At 40.7% G+C, this 21,882-nt stretch overlaps 2 protein-coding genes and 1 pseudogene across 2 annotated transcripts; all 3 read right to left on the minus strand.

Annotated features, from left to right (window-relative positions):
- Positions 1-547: 547 nt before the first annotated feature.
- On the minus strand, positions 548-1,766 carry LOC143889730 (uncharacterized). Its single transcript, XM_077394047.1, has 2 exons — positions 1,246-1,766; positions 548-961 (listed from the first exon to the last, which is right to left on the minus strand). Exons 1-2 carry the CDS (start codon positions 1,733-1,735, stop codon positions 924-926), a joined length of 528 nt encoding a protein of 175 aa, XP_077250162.1. The 5' UTR covers positions 1,736-1,766; the 3' UTR covers positions 548-923.
- On the minus strand, positions 1,751-2,221 carry LOC143891342 (uncharacterized). The gene has a single exon (XM_077395934.1). The coding sequence runs from the start codon at positions 2,219-2,221 to the stop codon at positions 1,751-1,753; it is 471 nt and encodes a 156-aa protein (XP_077252049.1).
- Positions 2,222-4,523: 2,302 nt separating this feature from the next.
- LOC143891343 (F-box protein MAX2 homolog A-like) lies at positions 4,524-20,811 on the minus strand (annotated as a pseudogene).
- Positions 20,812-21,882: the final 1,071 nt, after the last annotated feature.

A 21,882-nucleotide genomic window follows, 5' to 3' on the forward strand; every position in this document is an offset into this window, starting at 1 on the left:
AAATTCTTAATTTTTTTGCTTCAAGATCATAACAACGATATCATTTTTGTTGAATGCCGTAGCCTAAAAACACACAAATGGCACTCCTTTTACTCAACTTATGTCGCTCTCGTGTAGGAAGAAGTACAAAACATGTGGATCCGAACACTCGAAGTTCAGAGCAGTCGGAAAGAGAGTAATAAAGATGTTCAAAAGAGGACACACCAGCAGTGATGGATGAGGGAATCCGATTAATGACATAGACCGAAGTTTGAACGGCTTCACCTCAGAACTTACGAGGGACAGAAGATGAGAGAAGTAGTGTTCTGGCCGTCTCAATAATATGACGATGTTTCCGTTCCGCTATACCATTTTGTTCGGGTGTATCAGTACAAGACAACTGGAGAAGAGTACCTTCATTTTTTAGAAATGCATGAAATGCAGTTGACATGTATTCTCCACCGGAGTCGGAACGAAAAATTTTAATGGATTTGGAAAACTGAGTTTTTATCATAGTAGCAAATTCAATATAAACACGTAAAAATTCAGAACGGGACTGCAACAGATAAACCCAAGTATAACGTGAGTAATCATCAATAAAAATAATATAGTACTGACTACCCCCCATAGAGGAGACATTAGTAGGCCCCCAAACATCAGAGTGTACTAAGTCAAATGGAAATAAGGAAACAGAGGTACTTCTAGAAAATGGTAATGCTGGTTGTTTAACTAGTTTGCAATTAACGCAACATAATTCTTTTTGTACTTGTACTGGTCCTAACAACTTTTTATTGATTATGTAACGGAGACGCGGTGCGGAAACATGACCCAATCGAGAGTGCCGTGACATGAAAGAAGAGGATCCTGGAGTGGAGGCAGCTATAAGCGAGGGACGAAGAGGAGGAGAAAGAAGAAGTGCATCTAGGCGAAATAATCGACCAGCTTTACTGCCTGTCCCAACTTGCTTCCCCGTCAAGTGATCCTATACAATACAACCAGAAGAGGAAAAGATGACATCAAAACCATGATCACATAGCTGGCCTACGGAAATTAAATTCATTGAGAGTTGAGGAACAACAAGAACATCAGGCAAAGAAAGCATGGAAGATGAATTAATTGTCCCAATATGACTAGCAGTAATAGTGGATCCATTTGCAGTATAAATGACAGGAGAAGTAATCGGTCGAGGATTTTGGAAACAGTGCATATCATAGGACATGTGATGGGAAGCACCAGAGTCAAAAAACCAATTATCTGAATAAATACCTGAAGGTACCGAGAGAGCAGAGACAGTAGGAGTGATATTACCAATCTGTGAGATAGCTTGTTGAATCATTTCCTGTACAATATTTGTTGTAAGTTGTCCATGAGTGGAAGGAGGAGTAGATGGAGCCTTCTCAGATGAAGCCGCTGCGGCTAGACGAGTATCAGAAGCATTCTCAAAGCAAGTAATCCCCTTCTTTTTGTTGCGCATATTGTTAGAGGTAGGTGAAGGACAATTTTTAACCATATGTCCATATTCTTTGCAGTAGATGCATTGAATTTTGGACATATCTTGATATCCCTGAGTTGATTTTCCCTTTGAGTAATTTCCTTTTGGATGAGATACGATAGCAAAGACTGAAGCCGGATTAGGAAGAAGACCTTTATGGGTCTCCTCAGCAAGTAATTCTGATAAAGCACTTTCAACAGTTGAGAGGGGCGAGCGATGAAGAATAGTGGCACGGATTGTCTCAAAGTCATCTTGAAGAGCCATTAGAAATTGTACTAATCACATTTCTTCTCGATTGTTGTACCACAATTCTGCATCAGTTGTCCATTTAGGTTCCATAAGGGCCAGTTCATCCCATATTACAGTCATTTGGGAATGAATTTCTGAAACAGATTGGCTGTTCTGATGCCTTAGTGAACGAAGATCTTGTTCCAACTTATACTTCCGAGCAAAATCAGATTGCACATACCTGCGAGACAAAAAATCCCATACATCTTTGGCAGTTTCAAATCTACCAAATTGCATGCTGATAGATGGGGTAACAGTATTAGCGATCCACGTAAGGATTTTATTATTATTTATTTCCCAATCATCAAATTTTGGATCATCTTTTGCAGGGAGTTTAGTGTCGCCAGTGACATATTTCCAAAGACCTTTCCCTTTCAAAAAACTTCGCATAAGAAAAGACCAGTGACTGTAATTTGTTCCATCCAACTTAACAGTAATGGGTTGACTAATTTCAGAATTCATACCGTCAAAATAAATTCTTCTAAAAAAAAATGAGTGGTGTTTGTTCAGATAGATCACCTTACGTGTCCTGGAGTGTAAGGAAGATGTTTCAAATGCCCCACTGTACGGTCCCGCGATAGTGGAATTCGACCCAATATGCACTTGCAAGGTGTTGCAAACAAGCCAGATGGGTAACTAATATCCAAGAGAGATGTTGGTGTTGTCACCAAACTAACCAGATTGCAAAAGCTTCTTTGTAGCCACGAGACACTTGTAAAGGAAATACAAAGACTGATTGTAGTGGCCGGCTACCAAGAGGATCTCATGGAGGAAGGCAGATATCTCGAAGAAAAAGAAAGATGACAGAAAAGGCTGGGATGAGTCTTTGATCAGATCAAGATCAAATGGCAACCAAGAAACAGACGTTAGCAGAAAGGAAGATGATAGAAAAACACAGATCTTAGTAGTGGTTGAGAGCTTTCACTCCAGCAGAAAACAGGGCATAAGCAGAGCACGATGGATTGAGCCTTGAAGCTCTGATACCATGTGAATAACCGAACAAGGTAATGAAAGAAAAGCTTTATTCACTGTATGTTTTGTGTGTACATGGCATATACATTTATAGATATTGCAGAGATCTCTAATCCCTTGATCAGGGGATACCATACAAGGAGAATGGAAACCCATACATGTAATCTTCTATACAAGGTATGTGTGAAGAGGCAATAACTTATACAAGGCATATGTGGAATGGAAATAAGCTATACAAGGTATGTGAGAAAGCAACATGCTATACAATACATGTGTGAGCTGTACTTGCCGTTAACACTGTCATGGTTTTATCTACATTAATCACTATTTACCTGCACAGATTTTTTGTTCTGCACCTGTGATTCTCCTTCTGCCTAGTCGAGATTTACATCCTTGTTGAAAAGAACATGCTTACACTCAAACTCTATTTTTATTGAGGCTACTACTGGTTTTCTTCATCATTCTATTCCCTTCATGCAGTGTGACTTGTTGCGAGATAGGATCAGTTATTTGTTGCACCGAAAATCCTTTGAGAATAGTTTTGTTGATGGCTAGAGTGGGTCTTTGCCTGCCTATATATCGAAATTATATAAGCATGGTGTTGGGTCATCTTTAGATTATTTCATCTTTCCCTCTGCACCTTATCAGTGTTTTCACTTTTCACTGCAGTTGGACACATTCTCTTGAGTATTCTGCGCAGTGTAGCAGTGCTGGCTCATCTGCAGCTTAATCTTTATGTTATTTTAACTGGTGTAAATCATATGCACCTTATTAGTTTCCTTTTCCTCTGCTGCTGTTGCACATATTCTCTTCACTTTTATGTGGCTTAGTGGTGGGTTTTCTCTTTACATTTCCCCCCAATTTTCTCATATCTCTGTCAAACATAGGTCTCGTTTGCTCTTTATCTAGTTTTTCCTTTTGAGGGGTGGACTTCTTTGACAATGACAGTGCATGAAATTGGTCGGTTTATCTTAATGACTTCTAGGGCCAAATGTAAGGTTGAAGTGAGATAATGTATAGAGTACTGTTGCATGCTCTTCATGAAGGTTGTTTCATCTCAGTTTCCTGAGAATAAAGTTTATTAATGTGCCGCTTCAGTTTCCCTAAAATAGTGATGGAGCTTGGCAACATGATTTTGTCCTCATCTGCATTTCCTAAGTTGGGCCTAGTATAAGTTTCTGGATATCTTGGCCGTTGGACATGATGAACACTTTTCGGTTGTTAATCATAGATTTGATTCATATCATGATAATGTGACAAACAAAAAATACCTTAGAAGGGATATCAGTGACCTGACTTTTCTCCTCTGCTGGCAAATTAGGGGTTTGATATTCATAGTTCATACACCGGATGAAAATAATCCATCAAGATCTGAAAGTGCAAATTGCCTTGTGAATAAAGCATTGGATGGTCAAGATATGTAACTTAAAAAATACACGACCAAGCTGTGAAGGGAGAGGGAGGGGGTTGAAGTATAAATGATTAAATAACACCAACTCTAATACCTTAAGCTAGGTGAGGGGGGGGGGGGGGGGGGGGGTGTTGAAGTATAAATGATTAAATAACACCAACTCTAATAGCTTAATCTTTTGGAGTAATTGGTTGTGTCAAATGGCATTATTGCTATTGCCTCACTGCGTATTGGAAACTCAACAGCTCCTTAACATTAAAAATCCATGTGTACGACTAATGATGGTCACGAAAAGGAGAGTGTAGAAGTAAAATTTATTAAATAACACGACTCTAAAAGCTTAAGCTTTTTGAGTAATTGATTGTTTCACATTACCTTCCACCTATCCGAATCTCCGCCAGTCTGGGGCAGCTCTTCAGACCGGCCATGGCGCTATCCAAAGGGATAGGTAACGAAGCTGTTTCCATGTCCTCCACCAAAACCCATTACCATTGCTACAGTTATATGAAACTCCTCAGCCGCGGAGAACCTACATTTCTTCTTCTTCATACTATAGCCATCTCTACTTTGGTTTTGACCAAGGAAGTTGAACTCAATCTCCTCCTCTTCGAATTCATTGAGGTCAAAATCATGAACTACTTCCCTCGAGCCATCGACGCCATCCCAAACACAATCTATGTCAAGTATTTGGATCCGATCTCGAACCGGTTCGAGAGCTCGGATAGAACTAAAGCATCAAGATACTTGCAGCACGAGATCCTCACATCGATCAATGTCGGCCGGAGAATGCCGGCCAATTTCGTCTACAGCCCTGGATCTTGAACTTGGCTAACCTCCGGCAGCCACTGTGACTGCCACTAGGCCAGAATCGTTCAGATCACCATAATTCTTAATCGACAGAGATTAAAAAACTACACAGAGCACAATGCCATCTATAACTGGGAAATGTTAGAGCACTTCCAATGCCTGTCATGAGTGTCGGACATTATGCAGGAGGGTTCTTCGAGAGTGGCGGGCGAGGTAACGAGAGTGGCGGGCGAGGTAACGCAGGGGCGTATAGCGAAAGCGAAAACTAGAGTACTAAATTATGAAGGATAGTTAAAAATATCAAGAATGGGTTTTTCAATCAAGGAAGATAGTTGGTTTAATAAAGGTATGAGCTGTGTAAAACAAAAACCAATTATATAAGGATTTGGGGTGATAGAACTACTGTAGTAGAAATCAATTTGGGTTATGGGCTGATGGGGACTTGTGGGTTTGGTTAATGATTTAACCAATGGAAGGGTCTCTTGTGGTTGAATTTCTCAAGGGGGAAGAAGAGGAGGGGAGGTAGTCTCGGATAACTATAAGAAGTCAGGTTGATTTTTAGGTGGGTAAAAAATTGTAGGCAGTTAGGCTAAAGATCTGAATCGTGTAACTATTGAAACCTCTTACAATCTAGGGAATTTCGGGCTGAGATGGAGATGGGCGTGCGGCTAAGAAAGATATGTGACAGAGGGGGATAACTAACCTTCGATATGTGGCAACTTTAAACAAGGCTGAGTGCCAATATATAGGCTTTTAGAAAGGACTAATCCTAAACAAACGTGAATTAATTTCCTACTCTAAAGAAACTTCCTAAAACAACAATACTCCTAAAGTTAATCAAATTCCTAAAAATCCTCTAACTAAATCTATGTAAAAGTGAAACTCTAAGCTAATCCTTCTAGTGGACGTGCCCTCTAAAGAAAATTGCTAAAAATACTTAAAAACAAAATCTAATTAAAAAACTCTTTTAAATGTAGCAATCCACGCGAACCGTTGATTTGGGCGCCGTCCGATTGGATCATCTTGGTAGTCCGATTAAGTATCCGACGATCCTAGCCGTTGATCTTCGCAATCCGAGGGATGCTGATGTGGAAAGGTAAGAGGGAGATTAAATGAGGACCAGGGTGACAGGGGGAAGAGAGGGGTGAGGCTTTGGAGGATGGAGGGAGTGTGTGAGTAGACGGTGACGGTGAGGGAAGTGAGGGAAGGGAGTATATACTCGGGGAAATTTACGGGTCACGAATCTCGGACCCGTACCCGGCCCAAGAACTGTACGGACCACATCACAGGTTGATCCAAACCGTCCATGTGATGGAACACAACATCAACAGGTTGTGCCCCAGAAATTATTTCCATACGCTGATCCTAGCCGTCCAATCGATAGAGGTTTCCATAATATGCTGTTCCTCTTACATCGGATGATTTTTTATTACAAAAGCATAAAGGACGGGGGTAAGATTGAAATTATGTGGCTTTCATGGGTGCCTTTGTTAAAAAGCATAAAGGAGGGGGTATGATTGAAATTATGTGGCTTTAATGAGTGCCTTTGTTAGAAAGCATAAAGAAGGGCGTAGGATTGAGAATATGTGGGTTGAATGGGTGCCTTTGTTAAAAAAAGTAAAAAAAAGTGATGTGTAACTCTCACAGAATTTTGGGAGAAATTCAAATAATTCTCTTAGTTTCCCTTCCTCTATATAGTGGGACACCCCGTGTGATGCACGGAGAGTGGGAAAACATTATATTTAGCTTTTCATGATAGACAATAGAGAAACTGCATATTACGGAAAAACCTTATAGATCAGAGGGTTGCGATCATCCCATCGAAATGATTTTGGGGGCACAACCTATTTGCGTCGTGGCCCATCAAATGGACGGCTTGGATCATCCTATGGCGTTGACCACAAACTTCATTTGCAAAATCTGGGTGGGGCCTACAATTTGGCCTTAATGTTAATGCACAACCCACACCATAGGATGATCGAAACCATTCATTTGATGGGCCAGAATGTAAATAGGTCATGCCCCAAAAATCATTTCCATTGGATGATCACAACTCTCCAATCTATAGAGGTTTCCGTAATATGCAGTTTTTCTTTAGATCGGAGGGCTATGATTATCAAATGGAGGGTTTGGATCATGGGGCGGTGTGTACAATGCACTTTGAAAAATACAGGTGGGGCCTACCTCGTTCAAAGATTTGAAGAAATTATTTTTTGACCCCACCAACTGTGGGGTATAGACCAATGCAAAGATTTGAAGAAATTAATTTCTGGGCCCATCAAAAAGATTTTGAAAAATATGGGAGGGTTTCCGACCGGTAAGGGTCCGGGTGACACGGGCCAGGTCAAAATGACCCGAGGAAATTTACGGGTCACGAATCTTGGACCCGTACCCGGCCCAAGAACTGTACGGACCACATCACAGGTTGATCCAAACCGTCCATGTGATGGAACACAACATCAACAGGTTGTGCCCCAGAAATCATTTCCATAAGCTGATCCTAGCCGTCCAATCGATAGAGGTTTCCATAATATGTTGTTCCTCTTACATCGGATGGTTAAGATCACCCTATAGATTTTTTATTACAAAAACATAAAGGAGGGGGGTAAGATTGAAATTATGTGGCTTTCTTGGGTGCCTTTGTTAAAAAGCATAAAGGAGGGGGTAGGATTGAAATTAAGTAGCTTTAATGGGTGCCTTTGTTAGAAAGCATAAAGGAGGGGGTAGGATTGTAAATATGTGGGTTGAATGGGTGCCTTTGTTAAAAAAAGTAAAAAAAAGTGATGTGTAATTCCCACAGATTTTTGGGAGAAATTGAAATAATTCCCTTAGTTTCCATTCCTCTCTATATATATATATATATATGAGGAAAAGGATTGTACACTCGACCGTACCTAAAGTTAGGTACGGTAGAGTGCCAAATCACATGGGTCCCACATTTTGGGTGGGCATCTAAACCATTCATTTGCAAGGCCCCATCATAGATAGGGTGCATACCAAAAATCAGCACCATTGAATCATCCTAACCCCTCCAAAACTGGAGGCCAAAATGGGCAGATTTGTGGACAAACACTGTCTGTCCATTTTGGCCTCCACAAATGGATGGGTTAGGATGATCCTATGGAGCTGATTTTTGGTATGCACCCTATCTATGATGGGGCCTTGCAAATGAATGGTTTAGATGCTCACCCAAAATGTGGGACCCATGTGATTTGGCACTCTACCGTACCTAACTTTAGGTACGGTCGAGCGTACAATCTTATTCCTCTATATATATATATATATATATATATATATATACTAGCAAAAAACCCCGTGCGATGCACGGGTCGAGAAAGAATTGTACAGACCACATCATAGGTTGATCTAAACCGTCCATGTGACGGAACACAATATAAATAGGTTGTGCCCGTAAAATAATTTCCACAGGCTGATCCTAGCCCTCCAATCTATAGAGGTCTCGATAGTTGTTGTTCCTCTTAAAGTGCCAAGAATTCGTCAATATTATAGGTGTCCGCATTCGTAATATCAAACTTTCCGTAATTTGACCCGCACATAGTGAATAAGGAAAAATAGTTCCCGATTTCCAACCCTACTGGGTTCAACCCGACCCAACCCGATTTGTAATTCCCTCAACCCGACCCAACCTGATTTCCAATTCGGGTTGGGTTGGGTCGGGTTGACCCGATTTGATATGGTACCAATTGTTGACCACCTCAACTCAAGCCGGGTTGTTTTGGATTTTGAGAACCAATAGTGAGTCACCAATAATCAGTTTTTAACTCACAATCGGTTCTCAAAATCCAAACCAAACAGGGACTAACAATTAACAAAGGGAAATGTTATCCGCACTACTATATTTTGATGATCACACTCCTCACTTTATTAAAGTACGGTATGGCCCGCACCATAGGATTATCCAAACCGTCCATTGTGGACTGTGGAGACTTTCAATGTTGAAAAAGAAAAACACATATACATAACTTCTTCAGATGGAACCCAAATTCGGGTTTCAGGTCGAGTCGGGTTGCCCAGCCCAACCCGATTTCCAATTCGGGTTGATTTTTCCCAACCCAACCCAACCCGATTTGCGAAAAAGCTTAACCTGACCCAACCCAAATTCAGGTTGAACCCGACCCGCGTGGGAACATCAAAGTAACATCGATGGTTTCAAATTATATATAGTGCTAATGTCCTCACTACCATATTTTATAATGGCACTACTCACCGTATTTTGATGATCGTACTCCTAACTTTACTAAAATGTACAGTATGGCCCGTACCATAGGATGATCCAAACCATCCATTAGATGGGCCACTACCTACATAGGTTGTGCCCCAAAAATAATTTTCATAGGTTGATCCGAACTCTCCGATCTAGAGCGGGTTATGGGTTGATCCAAACCGTCCGTGTGATGGAACACAACATCAATCGGTTGTGCCTGTAAAATCATTTCCATAGGTTGATCAAAGCCCTCCAATCGATATAGGTTGATCCTAGCGCTCCAATCGATAGAGGTTTCCATAAATGTTGTTCCTCTTCAGGTGCCCGGAATCCGTCAATATTTTGCAAGTGTCCTGCATGAGTAATATCTAGTAGTTCTTTTGTCATTGTCATATGTCTTTACCTCTTATTGGTAGTTTTTTTTCGTAATTGTCATAGACAGGTACCCTGGGTCGGTACTTTTTGTATATATATTACGATTTTACCCTCAAATAATTTCTCATAGAGATAGATGTTAGATATCAGCAAAGGGGTTAATGGTAAAAGAGTAATGCTGACGTGTAAATCTCACCGAAAAAGAAAAGAAATTCCTTTCATTTGAGGGTAATTTTGTAATATATATATATATATATATATATATATATATATATATATATATATATATATATATATATATATATATATAGCTAGAGAGAAAAGGAATTTCTTTTATTTTTCGGTGAGATTTACACGTCAGCATTACTCTTTTACCATTAACCCCTTTGTTGATATCTAACATCTATCTCTATGAGAAATTATTTGAGGGTAAAATCGTAATCTACATACAAAAAGTACCGACCCAAGGTACCTGTCTATGGCAATTACGAAAAAAAACTACCAAGAAGAGGTGAAGACATATGACAATGACGAAAGAACTACTTATATTACTCATGCAGGACACTTGCAAAATAGTGACGGATTCCAGGGACCTGAAGAGGAACAACAATTATGGAAACCTCTATCGATTGGAGGGCTAGGATCAGCCTATATTGATTGGAGGGCTAGGATCAACCTATGGAAATAATTTTATGGGCACAACCGATTGATGTTGTGTTCCATCACATGGACGGTTTAGATCAACCTATAACCCGCTATAGATCGGAGGGTTCAGATCAACCTATGAAAATTATTTTTGGGGCACAACCTTGTAGACACCCCCACTTTGCTACACTTTAAAAAGTAAAAGATTCGGTAGTGTCATCGAGTCTTGAGTCGGTCTTCTACATTTTTGCATTTTTAGGATAAGTTTCGTCTCATTATAGGAGTTTTGAAGTTGATCCGCGATCCTGAAAGTCTCTAGGGAATTCCATTAGTCTCCGGAAGATTAGAATTCAAGTTTCCAATCAAGTAAGAAAACCTGCTATTTTGAAATTTCTCAGGATTTTTCCTAATTTCATCAATTTTTGCACCACAGGGGTAATTTGGTAATTTTCAATGTGTTTCATTTGACCCCTGGGTTGTGTCTGAAAAATCTTGAGTGATTCCATGAATTTTGAAAAGCCTGCTAAATTTAGACCTCTTAGGGGTTTCGCTCGATTTGAAAATTTTGAGTGTTGAGGGCATTTTGGGCATTTTGAGAGAATGCTAAATGATCCTGTTTGATATTACCCACCAAAAGAAGCAAACTTAAAAACTTTATATTTTTGAGGTTTGACTACGAAAACTTTCCATTTTTAACTTTTTCCTTTAAAAAATGAACCAATTTGAGGGTATTTTGGTCGCATTTTGGTGGGTAATGGTCAAATAGGGGTGTTTTGGTCCAAAAAATTTATTTCTTTAAAATGGATGGTTCAACCATATGTTAGGGGTGCACTATAAAGGTCACATGGGTTAGGTCCATCCATAAAATATTGAATTTAAAAGAGTTTTATTAAATTTTTATGAAAAAAAATCTAAAACTCATGTGAGAAGGCCCATTGGGCTAAAAGTCCACAAGGTCGGGGTCCATGTGGACCCGCCCATGTGGGTCGGCCACATAAGTGGGTGCCCCACATGAGGAGAACACATGCAAAAAAGTCCAACATGGGATAAGGTGGTTGGTGACATCATATTTGTTTTAAAAAAATAATAAAGAAATGAAGAGTTATAATTAGAAATGGCTTGTAAGGTCAGGTTAGTAAAATAGTCATAACGTTTTACCTTCTTGTCCAAAAAATTCTTAATTATACTTGTTTCGAACCTTTTGAAAAGATCTACAACTTTCTAGTTTATGACTTTTCCTGAATCAGCCTGTAAATAGGTAAAAAATGAGGTCAAACGTCGGACAACTCTTTTTGGACAAAAATCATTCATAAAAGCTAGTTTCCTATGTGAGAAGGGCTTGAGGACTCCAATAGATTGATCTTGAAGGATCTCCATTGTGTAATTTAGCATTGCTTGGCTTGCAAGAAATCAATATTAGAAGTAAATCCAATTTAGAAGGTAAGGAAAAAGCAAGCCATATGTGAGAATTGGAAACTAACTAAAGGTAGGAGTCCTCACAATGGAAACTTCTAAATCCAATCTAACCCTAACTTTTTCTATAAAAATAAAGCAAGCACAACCTTTGGTTTCTCTCTAGAAAATTCGTCTCTTTCTCTCTTCCTCCTTGAAATTCATTCATCTCTTTTGTTGTTTTAGTGTTTATCTCTCTCAAGTGTTCTTCACAAAAGGGATTCTTAAATTCCTTCTTCTTCTCCAAGGCATCACACAATCAAGGATTATTGGAGTGTTCTTTGGATCTTTTTGAGCGTATAAAGGATTTGACAAAGTGTATATCTAGGATGACCAACCCTAGAGACAAGGATCGCGATCAACGGTAAGAATTCTCTTCTTTGCGAATTAGAAAAACATGCTAGGGTTTTATTTTTTTGGAGAATCAAATCTATGAATTTTCTTTTAAAATTCCAGTATGATATAACATAGAATATAATTTTTTTAAATAAAAAATTTCGCCCAAAAATTAGTTTTCCTCCATTCAATGATCAATTTTCTTTCTTTTCTTTTCGGTATGGTTTTAAACAAGAATTACAAAGCAAGTGTTTGAAAATAGGATCCTTTTTAAAAACCAATATTTTTCTAGGGTTTTTAAAATTCCAAAACTACTGAAAATCGTGATCTTGGACCATGGTTTGACCGTCTCGGTTTCTGTTCATTTTTTCAAAAGGTAACCCAGCAAAGGGTTATGTTTTGAAGAATAAAATGGAAAACAGATCAAATCAAGTCCAAACTTGATGAAAGTTTGACCCAAAATTGATTTTTGAATTTCCAGTTCACCCAAAAATGTTCGAAATTTTTTGAATCTTTTTAGTCAGATTTCTATTTATTTTAAATTTCGGCCATTTTTAATAAATATCAAAAGGTTTTAAAAATTGATGAGACTCTCCAGAATTAATGTTCAATAATAAATTGAATTTCTCATGAAAAAATATTTCTAAAAAATTATTTTTTTATTTGTTTTGTAATCTCTTCTTCCTTTTACGTGTCGTAATTCTTTTTTATATTAAATTAATAAAATTTCAAATCTTTTTCCTACAAACCAGTAGTTTAGGCCATTAGAAGGTTAGAAAAAAAAATTCAAAATATTTTACAAAGGTTTAATATGATTTCACAATTTTCTTTTAAAAAAATGGTTTTAATTCCTAGGAAACGAATTCCCCTTTTTATTCAAAAATCGATTTTATGTAGGATCATTGATTTTAGGTCTTAAAATTTTGACAGTAAATCGTATAACCTATTTTATATCTACTGGAATTTTTACATGATTTCCTATGGAAATGATTTTAGGGGCACAACCTATTTATGTTGTGTTCCATCACATGGACGGTTTGGATCAACCTATGACGTGGTCCCTACAGTTCTTTGTCGGCCCGTGCATCGTACGGGGTTTTTTTACTAGTATATATATATATATATATATATATATATATATATATAGAGAGAGAGAGAGAGAGAGAGAGAGAGAGAGAGAGAGAGAGAGAGGAAAAGAGACAGTGATGGTGGAGGTGGAGGAGGAGGAGGGGGATCTGAGAGAGATGGCAAGCCTCTTCTTCTCTTTCTTCTTAACCAAATAGAGAGAGAGAGAGAGAGAGAGAGAGAGAGAGAGAGAGAGAGAGAGAGAGAGAGAGAGCATGAGAAACCCCCTTCTAGTTCTCTTTTCCCTATTTTTATAATCTTCAAACCCTAAAGAGCTCCTCCTCAAAACCCCATATGGATTTAATACTTGTGCTATCTCTTCCATATCTTTCGGATTGCCAAACACTGCATCAAGAAGATGGAATAAAAATACTTGTGCTATTTCTGCCATATCTTCTCCTCCTGTAAAGAAGAAAATCCCAAGAACGAACCAGATGTTTGTGTATAGTGCAAATAGTGAAAATAAACTTTAATCAAAGCTCTTGCAACAAAAGTTTGGGTATTCTCAAAGGAAGTGATATTTCCACTCCCTTTTAGGTATTTTCACGCTTTTTTGCAAACAAAAGGGGGGTGGAGATATCATTTTTCCATAAATTGAAAAGTAATGGACAGTCATTAATGTGATGTAATTCCTTGTAGTCACTTTTGACTATCACAGGCTTGTAGTAATTGATTTTTCAACTATGCATTAAAAAGCTGGTAATTATACGTTCGACCCTTTTTCTACTTGGTACAAGCCCTTTAGTGTAAAGAGATAGTAATATTAAATACATTAGAGGGGCTGTTCGAGTTAAAAATGAAGGTGGTATATCACTTCCACCTAGCCTTCAAGATGTCAACCCACAATCTTTTTTTTTTATTAGTTGGACCCACAATCTAATTAGTGGTCAAAGAAAGGAAGTGCTATAGTTGCGCCACGTGTTTTACCTAGCACAGCCTCCTTTATAATATGACTACTCTTCTTAGGAGTGTAGAGCTTCGGTTTTCGGTAAAACCGAAATAATTTTTGGGAAAACCGGATTTTGTATAATTTGAACACCGAAACCGAACCGATTAACCTGATAACCGAACCAAAATGACCGAACTATTTCGGTTCGGTCGGTTAAATCGTTTTAACCGAATAATGCACACCCCTAGTAAAAATGACTCAACTATAAAAGGGGCGAATATATCACTTCCCTTTCGAAAAATGCTAAAAAAATTCTACATGATCAAGATCAACGGTCCTGATTTCACATACATTTCCTCCTATGCCTCACAATAGGACCTAGAAAGTGCCTTTTGTCATTGATGGTAAAAGTGATTTCCTGCCTAATCGTTCTCTTTTAATTGTGGGGAATGATTATGGTCCATCTCACGTTGGCCCTCCTATTATGGAGGAAGGAGATGCATTTGACACCTAGACTGTTCATCTAGTGAACCCAACTTGTTTGTGATCACACTGAAATTAATGCTTATGCATACTTAAAAGAGCTTTTCAAGTAACCTTAAAAAAAGTTACCCTCCTCTAAACATTGGTTGTTGTTTTGAAGCTTTCTTTTTTCTTCTGTTGAACCATAGCACTGTGATAGGTATCATGGCAAGGGTGAGGATGGGACCACTGGGACAGATGAGCTGGCAAGAGAATCTCCTGGCATAACAACCATACGAAAGAGCATGAGGCCAAGGAAACGACCCATCGCATTAGAGGATTACATGTGAGCCCAAAAAGCAAAACAGAATTAGTTAGGGTTGCTCTTAAAAGGTGGAATGGACAGGAGGAAGGCAGAACTTTATACTCTGTTTGTCTTTCTTCTTCTTCTTCTAGGAGGCCACTACCCTCGAAGTAGTTTATCTTTTCTTTCTTTTATGAAAATCTTCTTTGTATGGGATTACCAGAAACTTATCAGTTGTGTAGAAGGGTATAATTCCAGTGAAATTGAGTTTACTTGTTGTTTTGGGTTGTGATTTGTGATCTCTCAGTGCGTGATCCCACATCATTGGTGCTTTCATTGACCTTCCGCCATGGCAGAAGGCACTCGATTCAGACTACTCGATGAGTCCGTCAAGCTCCTAAGTGAAACCTCGGTGGGTTACGGGCAACGTCTGGACTCCCTTCAATCCATCGTCGTCGACCAACAGAAATCCATGTCCGAGTTGGTTCTCCGGCTAACGGCAATGGATGGCAGATTGGAACAAGCCCTCCGTCTCACCTCCCCTCCTTCACCGGAATTTCACGTGAGTGCCCCCGTAAGCTCCCAGATTTCCGGATCTTACAATAATCCCCCAAATCATCAAATCCAGACTCGCACAATGCGGCTGGATTTCCCTCGTTTTGATGGCTTTGATCCCTTAGGTTGGATCTTCAAGGCGGAAAGATTTTTTGAATACCACAATACAGCGGATGATCAACGACTCATGATTTCGTCATTTCACATGGATGGTAAGGCTCTACAATGGTTTCAATGGATGCATCGCAATGATCAGTTTACCAATTGGCCAGTATTCACAAAGGCACTCGAAATCCGTTTTGGCCCCTCCGAGTTCGAAGATCATCAGGGGACCCTTGCCAAATTACTTCAGAAATCTTCTGTTTCCGATTATCAATCTGATTTCGAAGCTTTGGCGAACCGTACCACCAATCTCCCACCCTCTTTCCTCGTTAGCTGCTTCATCTCGGGTCTACGACCGGATATTCGCAGCGAGGTAAGGGCTTTCCAGCCAAAAACTCTGGCTCATGCCTTTGGATTGGCTAGACTACAGGAAGCTAAATTCCTCGATTCACGACGCTCTTTCCAGAAAACCTATACACCTACAGATCCCCTCCTTCCTAACCCCAAACCCCCTCCCAGTCCATTGTTACGACCTCCTAACACCTCAATCCCAGTCAAACGTCTCACTCCCATGGAGATGCAACTTCGTCGGGACAAAGGCCTCTGTTATAATTGCGACGAGAAGTTCGCACCAGGCCACCGATGCAAATCTCGTCAACTATTTTTGTTGGACTCTGAAGAAGAGCTGCTCCATGATACAACCGAAGAGATATCTCCAACGGATACAACATTGGTTCCCATGGCAGATCCAATTGTTCAATCGGAACTTTCTTATCATGCCCTAGCTGGACAAATTTCACCCACAACACTGCGGTTACCAGGCTACATTGCAGGCTCTCCAGTTCAAATTTTGGTGGACGGTGGAAGTACCCACAATTTTATTCAGAGCAGGGTCGCCCGACACTTGGGGTTAGCAGTCGAGGCCAGTCCACACATCTCGGTCTTAGTGGGTAATGGTGATCGACTTTCCAGCGATGGCGCTATCAAGCAACAGAAAGTTAAGCTCTCATCTCATGACATTACTGTTGATTTATTTGTTCTCCCTCTTTTTGGGGCTGATGTGGTTTTAGGAGTTCAATGGCTAGCTCAATTAGGTCCTGTTTTATTTGATTATAGCAAATTGACACTCGAATTTGTGGATGGCGAGACGAGAGTTCAACTGGTTGGGGAACCTCAACAACCCTCCTCTCTATTACAATACCATCATATTCGTCGTCTTGCTCAGACACACTCCATGGCTGCATTGTTTCACATTGAATACCAACCTGTTTCGCACCCTTCCCCTATTTGTGATAATGCTGAACTCAATGACATCCTACAATCATTTGCTTCTGTGTTTGATACTCCTCAGGGATTACCTCCTTCCCGAGACCAAGACCACTTCATTCACCTCTTACCAGGCTCCCAACCAGTGAATGTGAAGCCGTACCGCTATCCCCATTTTCAAAAATCTGAAATCGAAAAGCTAGTTACTGAAATGTTGCGTGAAGGCCTTATTCGACCGAGCAATAGCCCCTTCTCTTCACCAGTGCTCCTCGTCAAGAAAAAGGATGGGACATGGCGGTTTTGCATAGATTACCGAGCTCTTAATGCCATTACTATCAAGGACCACTTCCCTATCCCTACCGTCGATGAACTTTTGGACGAACTCAATGGTGCCCAATTCTTCTCCAAACTTGATTTACGCTCCGGCTATCATCAAATACGAATTAGGCCAGAGGATGTTCATAAAACAGCTTTTCGCACCCACGACGGCCACTTCGAATTCTTTGTCATGCCCTTCGGTCTCACCAATGCGCCATCAACCTTTCAGTCCACCATGAATACAGTATTCCGACCCTTCTTACGCCGGTTCTTGCTGGTTTTCTTTGATGATCTTCTTGTTTACAGTAAAACCTGGGCTGATCACCTCTGGCACCTACAAGAGGTTTTGCAAACCTTGCAAAACCATACATTCTATGCTAAGCAATCAAAGTGCTCTTTTGGACAGCATTCCATCGAATATCTGGGACACATTGTGTCTGCTAAAGGGGTGGAAATGGACAAAAGTAAAGTGTCCGCAATGTTAGATTGGCCACTCCCTCGCTCGATCAAATCCTTGCGAGGATTCCTCGGCCTCACGGGTTACTACCGGCGATTTATCCGGAATTACGCCCACATCGCAGCACCTCTCACTGATTTACTTAAAAAGGATGCCTTCAGCTGGTCACCTATAGCCCAGACATCATTTGAAACACTCCAACACGCCATGACTACGGCCCCTGTGTTAGCCTTACCTAATTTTGAGATTCCCTTCACTGTAGAAACGGATGCATCCGGAGTTGGTATCGGCGCAGTGTTAACCCAAGAAGGGCATCCGATCGCCTTCTTCAGCAAGAAACTTTCCCCCAAAATGCAGTCAACCTCAACTTATGTAAGGGAAATCTATGCTATCACAGAAGCTATTGCGAAGTGGAGACAATATTTGCTTGGCAGGAAATTTTTTGTTAAAACTGATCAGCAAAGTTTGAAAGGCTTAACTGAGCAGACAATCCAAACTCCTGAGCAACAAAAGTGGTTGTCCAAACTCTTGGGGTTCATTTTCGAAATCTCTTACCGACCCGGGAAGGAGAATACGGTTGCTGATGCCCTTTCCCGCGCAACTTTTGAATTTCCGGGATTCTTGGCACTCTCGACTACTACACCAGATTTTGTCGCACAGTTGCGCAGAGAAATTGCGACAAGTCCTGAACTTCAAGCTATCTGCAATGGGTTAATCACAGACCCTACGAAGTATCAAGAATACTCCTTCAAGGATGGGCTCTTATATTTTCATCAGCGTCTGATGATCGCTTCCGATTCTTCCCTCCGTGAAGCATTCTTACATGAATTCCACGCATCTCCGGTGGGTGGACATGCCGGATTTTTACGAACCTATAAGAGACTCTCTGCCAATTTCAACTGGACAAGAATGCGATCCCAAGTCCAAGACTTTGTGGCCCAATGCCAGATTTGCCAACAAATCAAACCAGTCAATACTTCCCCTGCTGGATTACTCCAGCCTCTTCCAATTCCTGACCAAGTTTGGGAGGATGTCGCAATGGATTTCATCACAGGCCTTCCGAACTCCTTTGGAAAAGCTGCAATTTTTGTTGTCATTGATAGGTTAACTACGTACGCCCACTTCTCCGCTTTACCTAACAGCTTCACAAGTCATAAGGTTGCTGAAATTTTTGCCTCTGAAATCGCAAAGCTTCATGGAATTCCCCGTACCATTGTGAGTGACAGGGATCCGCTCTTTGTTAGCAAATTTTGGAAGGAATTGTTTAAACTTCAGGGCACCACACTGGCCATGAGCAGTGCATATCATCCTCAAACTGACGGTCAATCTGAAGTGCTAAACCATTGTCTTGAAATGTACTTGCGAAGTTTTGTCCTTGATGAGCCCAAACAGTGGGTCAAGTATTTGCACTGGGCTGAATATTGGTACAACACATCTTTCCATACCGCAGCTGGTATGACCCCATTCCAGGCACTCTATGGTAGGCCACCTCCTATTCTCTCCAGGTACATTCCTGGCTCATCTCTTATTGAAGCCGCAGACCAAACTCTCATCACTAGAGATGACATTCTCCAAAAACTCAAAGTAAACCTTGCTCAAGCACAAATAAGAATGAAAAATCAAGCAGACAAAAGTCGAACTGAAAAAATATTTGAACCAGGTGATTGGGTCTTTGTTAAACTTCAACCCTACCGCCAGCAATCCGTCGCGTTGCGGCTCAATCAAAAGCTAGGACGACGATTCTTCGGCCCCTTCAAGGTATTAGAGAAAGTGGGTACTGTAGCTTATAAACTGGAATTACCTCCAGCAGCCCACATTCATCCGGTCTTTCATGTTTCAAATCTTAAAAAATGTGTGGGGAACCCGGGTACCCAAACAATTCCATTACCCCTCATGACCACCGACGGTGCGGCAATTCTTCAACCAACTGCTATTCTGAACTATCGTCACTTGAAAAAGGCAAAATCAGTGGGTAGCTCAAGCATTGGTTCAGTGGGAAGGACTACCGTTGGAAGAAGCTTCTTGGGAAGACATCGCTCATCTACGGAACTTGTACCCTCATCTGAACCTTGAGGACAAGGTTCGTTGGGAAGAGGATGGTAATGATAGGTATCACGGCAAGGGTGAGGATGGGACCACTGGGACAGATGAGCTGGCAAGAGAATCTCCTGGCATAACAACCATACGAAAGAGCATGAGGCCAAGGAAACGACCCATCGCATTAGAGGATTACATGTGAGCCCAAAAAGCAAAACAGAATTAGTTAGGGCTGCTCTTAAAAGGTGGAATGGACAGGAGGAAGGCAGAACTTTATACTCTGTTTGTCTTTCTTCTTTTTCTTCTAGGAGGCCACTACCCTCGAAGTAGTTTATCTTTTCTTTCTTTTATGAAAATCTTCTTTGTATGGGATTACCAGAAACTTATCAGTTGTGTAGAAGGGTATAATTCCAGTGAAATTGAGTTTACTTGTTGTTTTGGGTTGTGATTTGTGATCTCTCAGTGCGTGATCCCACATCACACTGCTAAGTCTTTCTATCGTTTAACCTTTGTTTGGTGTCATTAATGTTGCTCTGGAAAGACTAATAGATAAAGAAGACTATCAAAGCCATTTCCTGCAAATAGCCAATGGTTTTGATAATTAACAGAATATAAACTTTATTCAAGGCCTCACATGGAGCTCGGCAACAGATGATCAAGACCAACACCCAAACAAAAAGAGAAAAATACAAGAAATCCCTGAAGGGGGAGGAGAGATTGAGAGTGGAGTAAAAACTCTACACTTCCATAGAGAGGACAGATTTTCTTTGAGCACATAAAAGAAGAGAAACGGATCATATACCATTCAAAGAAAGAGGACCAGCATTCAAAGAAATGCCCGTCCTTCGAGCAGGGGTAATCCTGCGGAGAGTTCTTGGAGAGTGGCGTGGCTAATTCTAGCGTCTTCGCGCGTGGCATGTTGGCTAGGTGGAGAAGGGGAAGGCGGGGCATTGGCAGCGAGGGCAATCCATCCGGGTAGACATGTTTGAGGAAGTTGAGAGAAGAGACGTGTTTGAGGATGTTGAGAGAAGTGAGAGATGCTGATGTGGAAAGGTGAGCTTAGAGAGCAGTTGGAATGATAGGGATAGGGAAGGGCAGAATTTGAAGAGGGAGATTAAATGAGGACGAAGGTGAAGTGGCGGAGGGCGGGGAAGAGAGGGGCGAGGATGTAGAGGGTGGAGGGAGTGCGTGCGTAGACGGTGAGGGAGGTGAGGGAAGTGAAGGCTTGGGAAAGGCGATGGGGGATTAGGTAGGGGTTGGACAGCCCCATGTTATCATAAAATTTTCCTCTACCATGTTTTGAAAATAACACAAAATCACATTCTCTATTATTATTTAACCAGTTGTCAAAAGCTATTACAATTCCCAAAACGTGTTTATGTCACTATCAAAACATAGGAGTGCTAGAAAGTGGTTGAATTCTTATACAGTCCGAAAAATCGGTTTATCTGAGTATCGGCCCTATGAGCTGCTTTGAGAAATGAGGTTTAATGACACAAAAATTGGGCAAAAGATCGCACGGCCCATAAAAATTCGAACTTTCAAAGTGGTCACTAGTTATATTATATCTGACAAAGGGTGGTTTTTTATCTATATGTCATATTTATCGGAGAAAAAACCTTCTGACCCGATAAATTACTGGTATGGACCGAAATGACCGAAAAACGGTCCTCCAAAAATCCTTGGTCGAATGAAATTTGGTTTTCTCTGTTCTTGTTTTTTGCTTTCCAGGTATTGCCATGGGTTTTGACGTAATATGCACATGATAACAGGTGTGGTGCGTACACCTTTTTTCCTTTTTTTTTGGTCGTGACAAGATACTGCATTTCGTTTTCCACCTTCTTATAGCCAATTTTGGGACCCTCCTCTAATCGTGCTTTCTTTTTTTCTGTTCTTCGTTTGGAGTTTGAAACTGATAGGAAGGTGCGAAAAAAAACGTAACGGGGAGAGATTTCCTTTTGGCCGAAACTTCTTTCCAGCTTTCAGCAGTAAAATTGACTCAACTATAAAAGGGCGAATATATCACTTCCCTTTGAAAAATGCTATAAAATTTCTACAAGATCAAGATAAACGGTCCTGATTTCACATACATTTCCTCCTATGTAGGGGTGCAACTCGGGTCGGGTTGAGGCCAACCCAACCCAATTACCAACCCGACCCGACCCGAGGAACCCATTTTTCCAACCCGACCCGACCTTACCGACTTCAACCCGTCCCAGTCCGAGTTTTTAAGCTTAAAAAAATAAAAAATGTCGGGTTTCACTCAGGTCTGGCTGCCAAACCTTCAACCAAACCGAACCCAACCCGGGTTGGGAAAAGTCAACCCTACCTTTTTTTCGGGTTGAACCCATCGGGCTCAGGTTAAACCCGACCCAAGTTGCACCA

Source organism: Tasmannia lanceolata, unplaced genomic scaffold (genome assembly GCF_043159265.1).
Source record: "Tasmannia lanceolata isolate RefF3 unplaced genomic scaffold, GAP_Taslan_0.1 ptg000013l, whole genome shotgun sequence".
Classification (NCBI taxonomy): Eukaryota; Viridiplantae; Streptophyta; class Magnoliopsida; order Canellales; family Winteraceae; genus Tasmannia; species Tasmannia lanceolata.

What these genes read in the sequence shown, in the direction of transcription:
- LOC143889730 (XM_077394047.1), bottom strand. Translation starts at nt 1,735, where the DNA reads ATGGCTCTTCAAGATGACTTTGAGACAATCCGTGCCACTATTCTTCAT. An exon ending in TGCTCTCTCGGTACCTTCAG is followed by an intron (nt 962 to 1,245) that starts GTATTTATTCAG and finishes TGTATTGTATAG; the next exon opens with GATCACTTGACGGGGAAGCA.
- LOC143891342 (XM_077395934.1), bottom strand. Translation starts at nt 2,221, where the DNA reads ATGAATTCTGAAATTAGTCAACCCATTACTGTTAAGTTGGATGGAACA.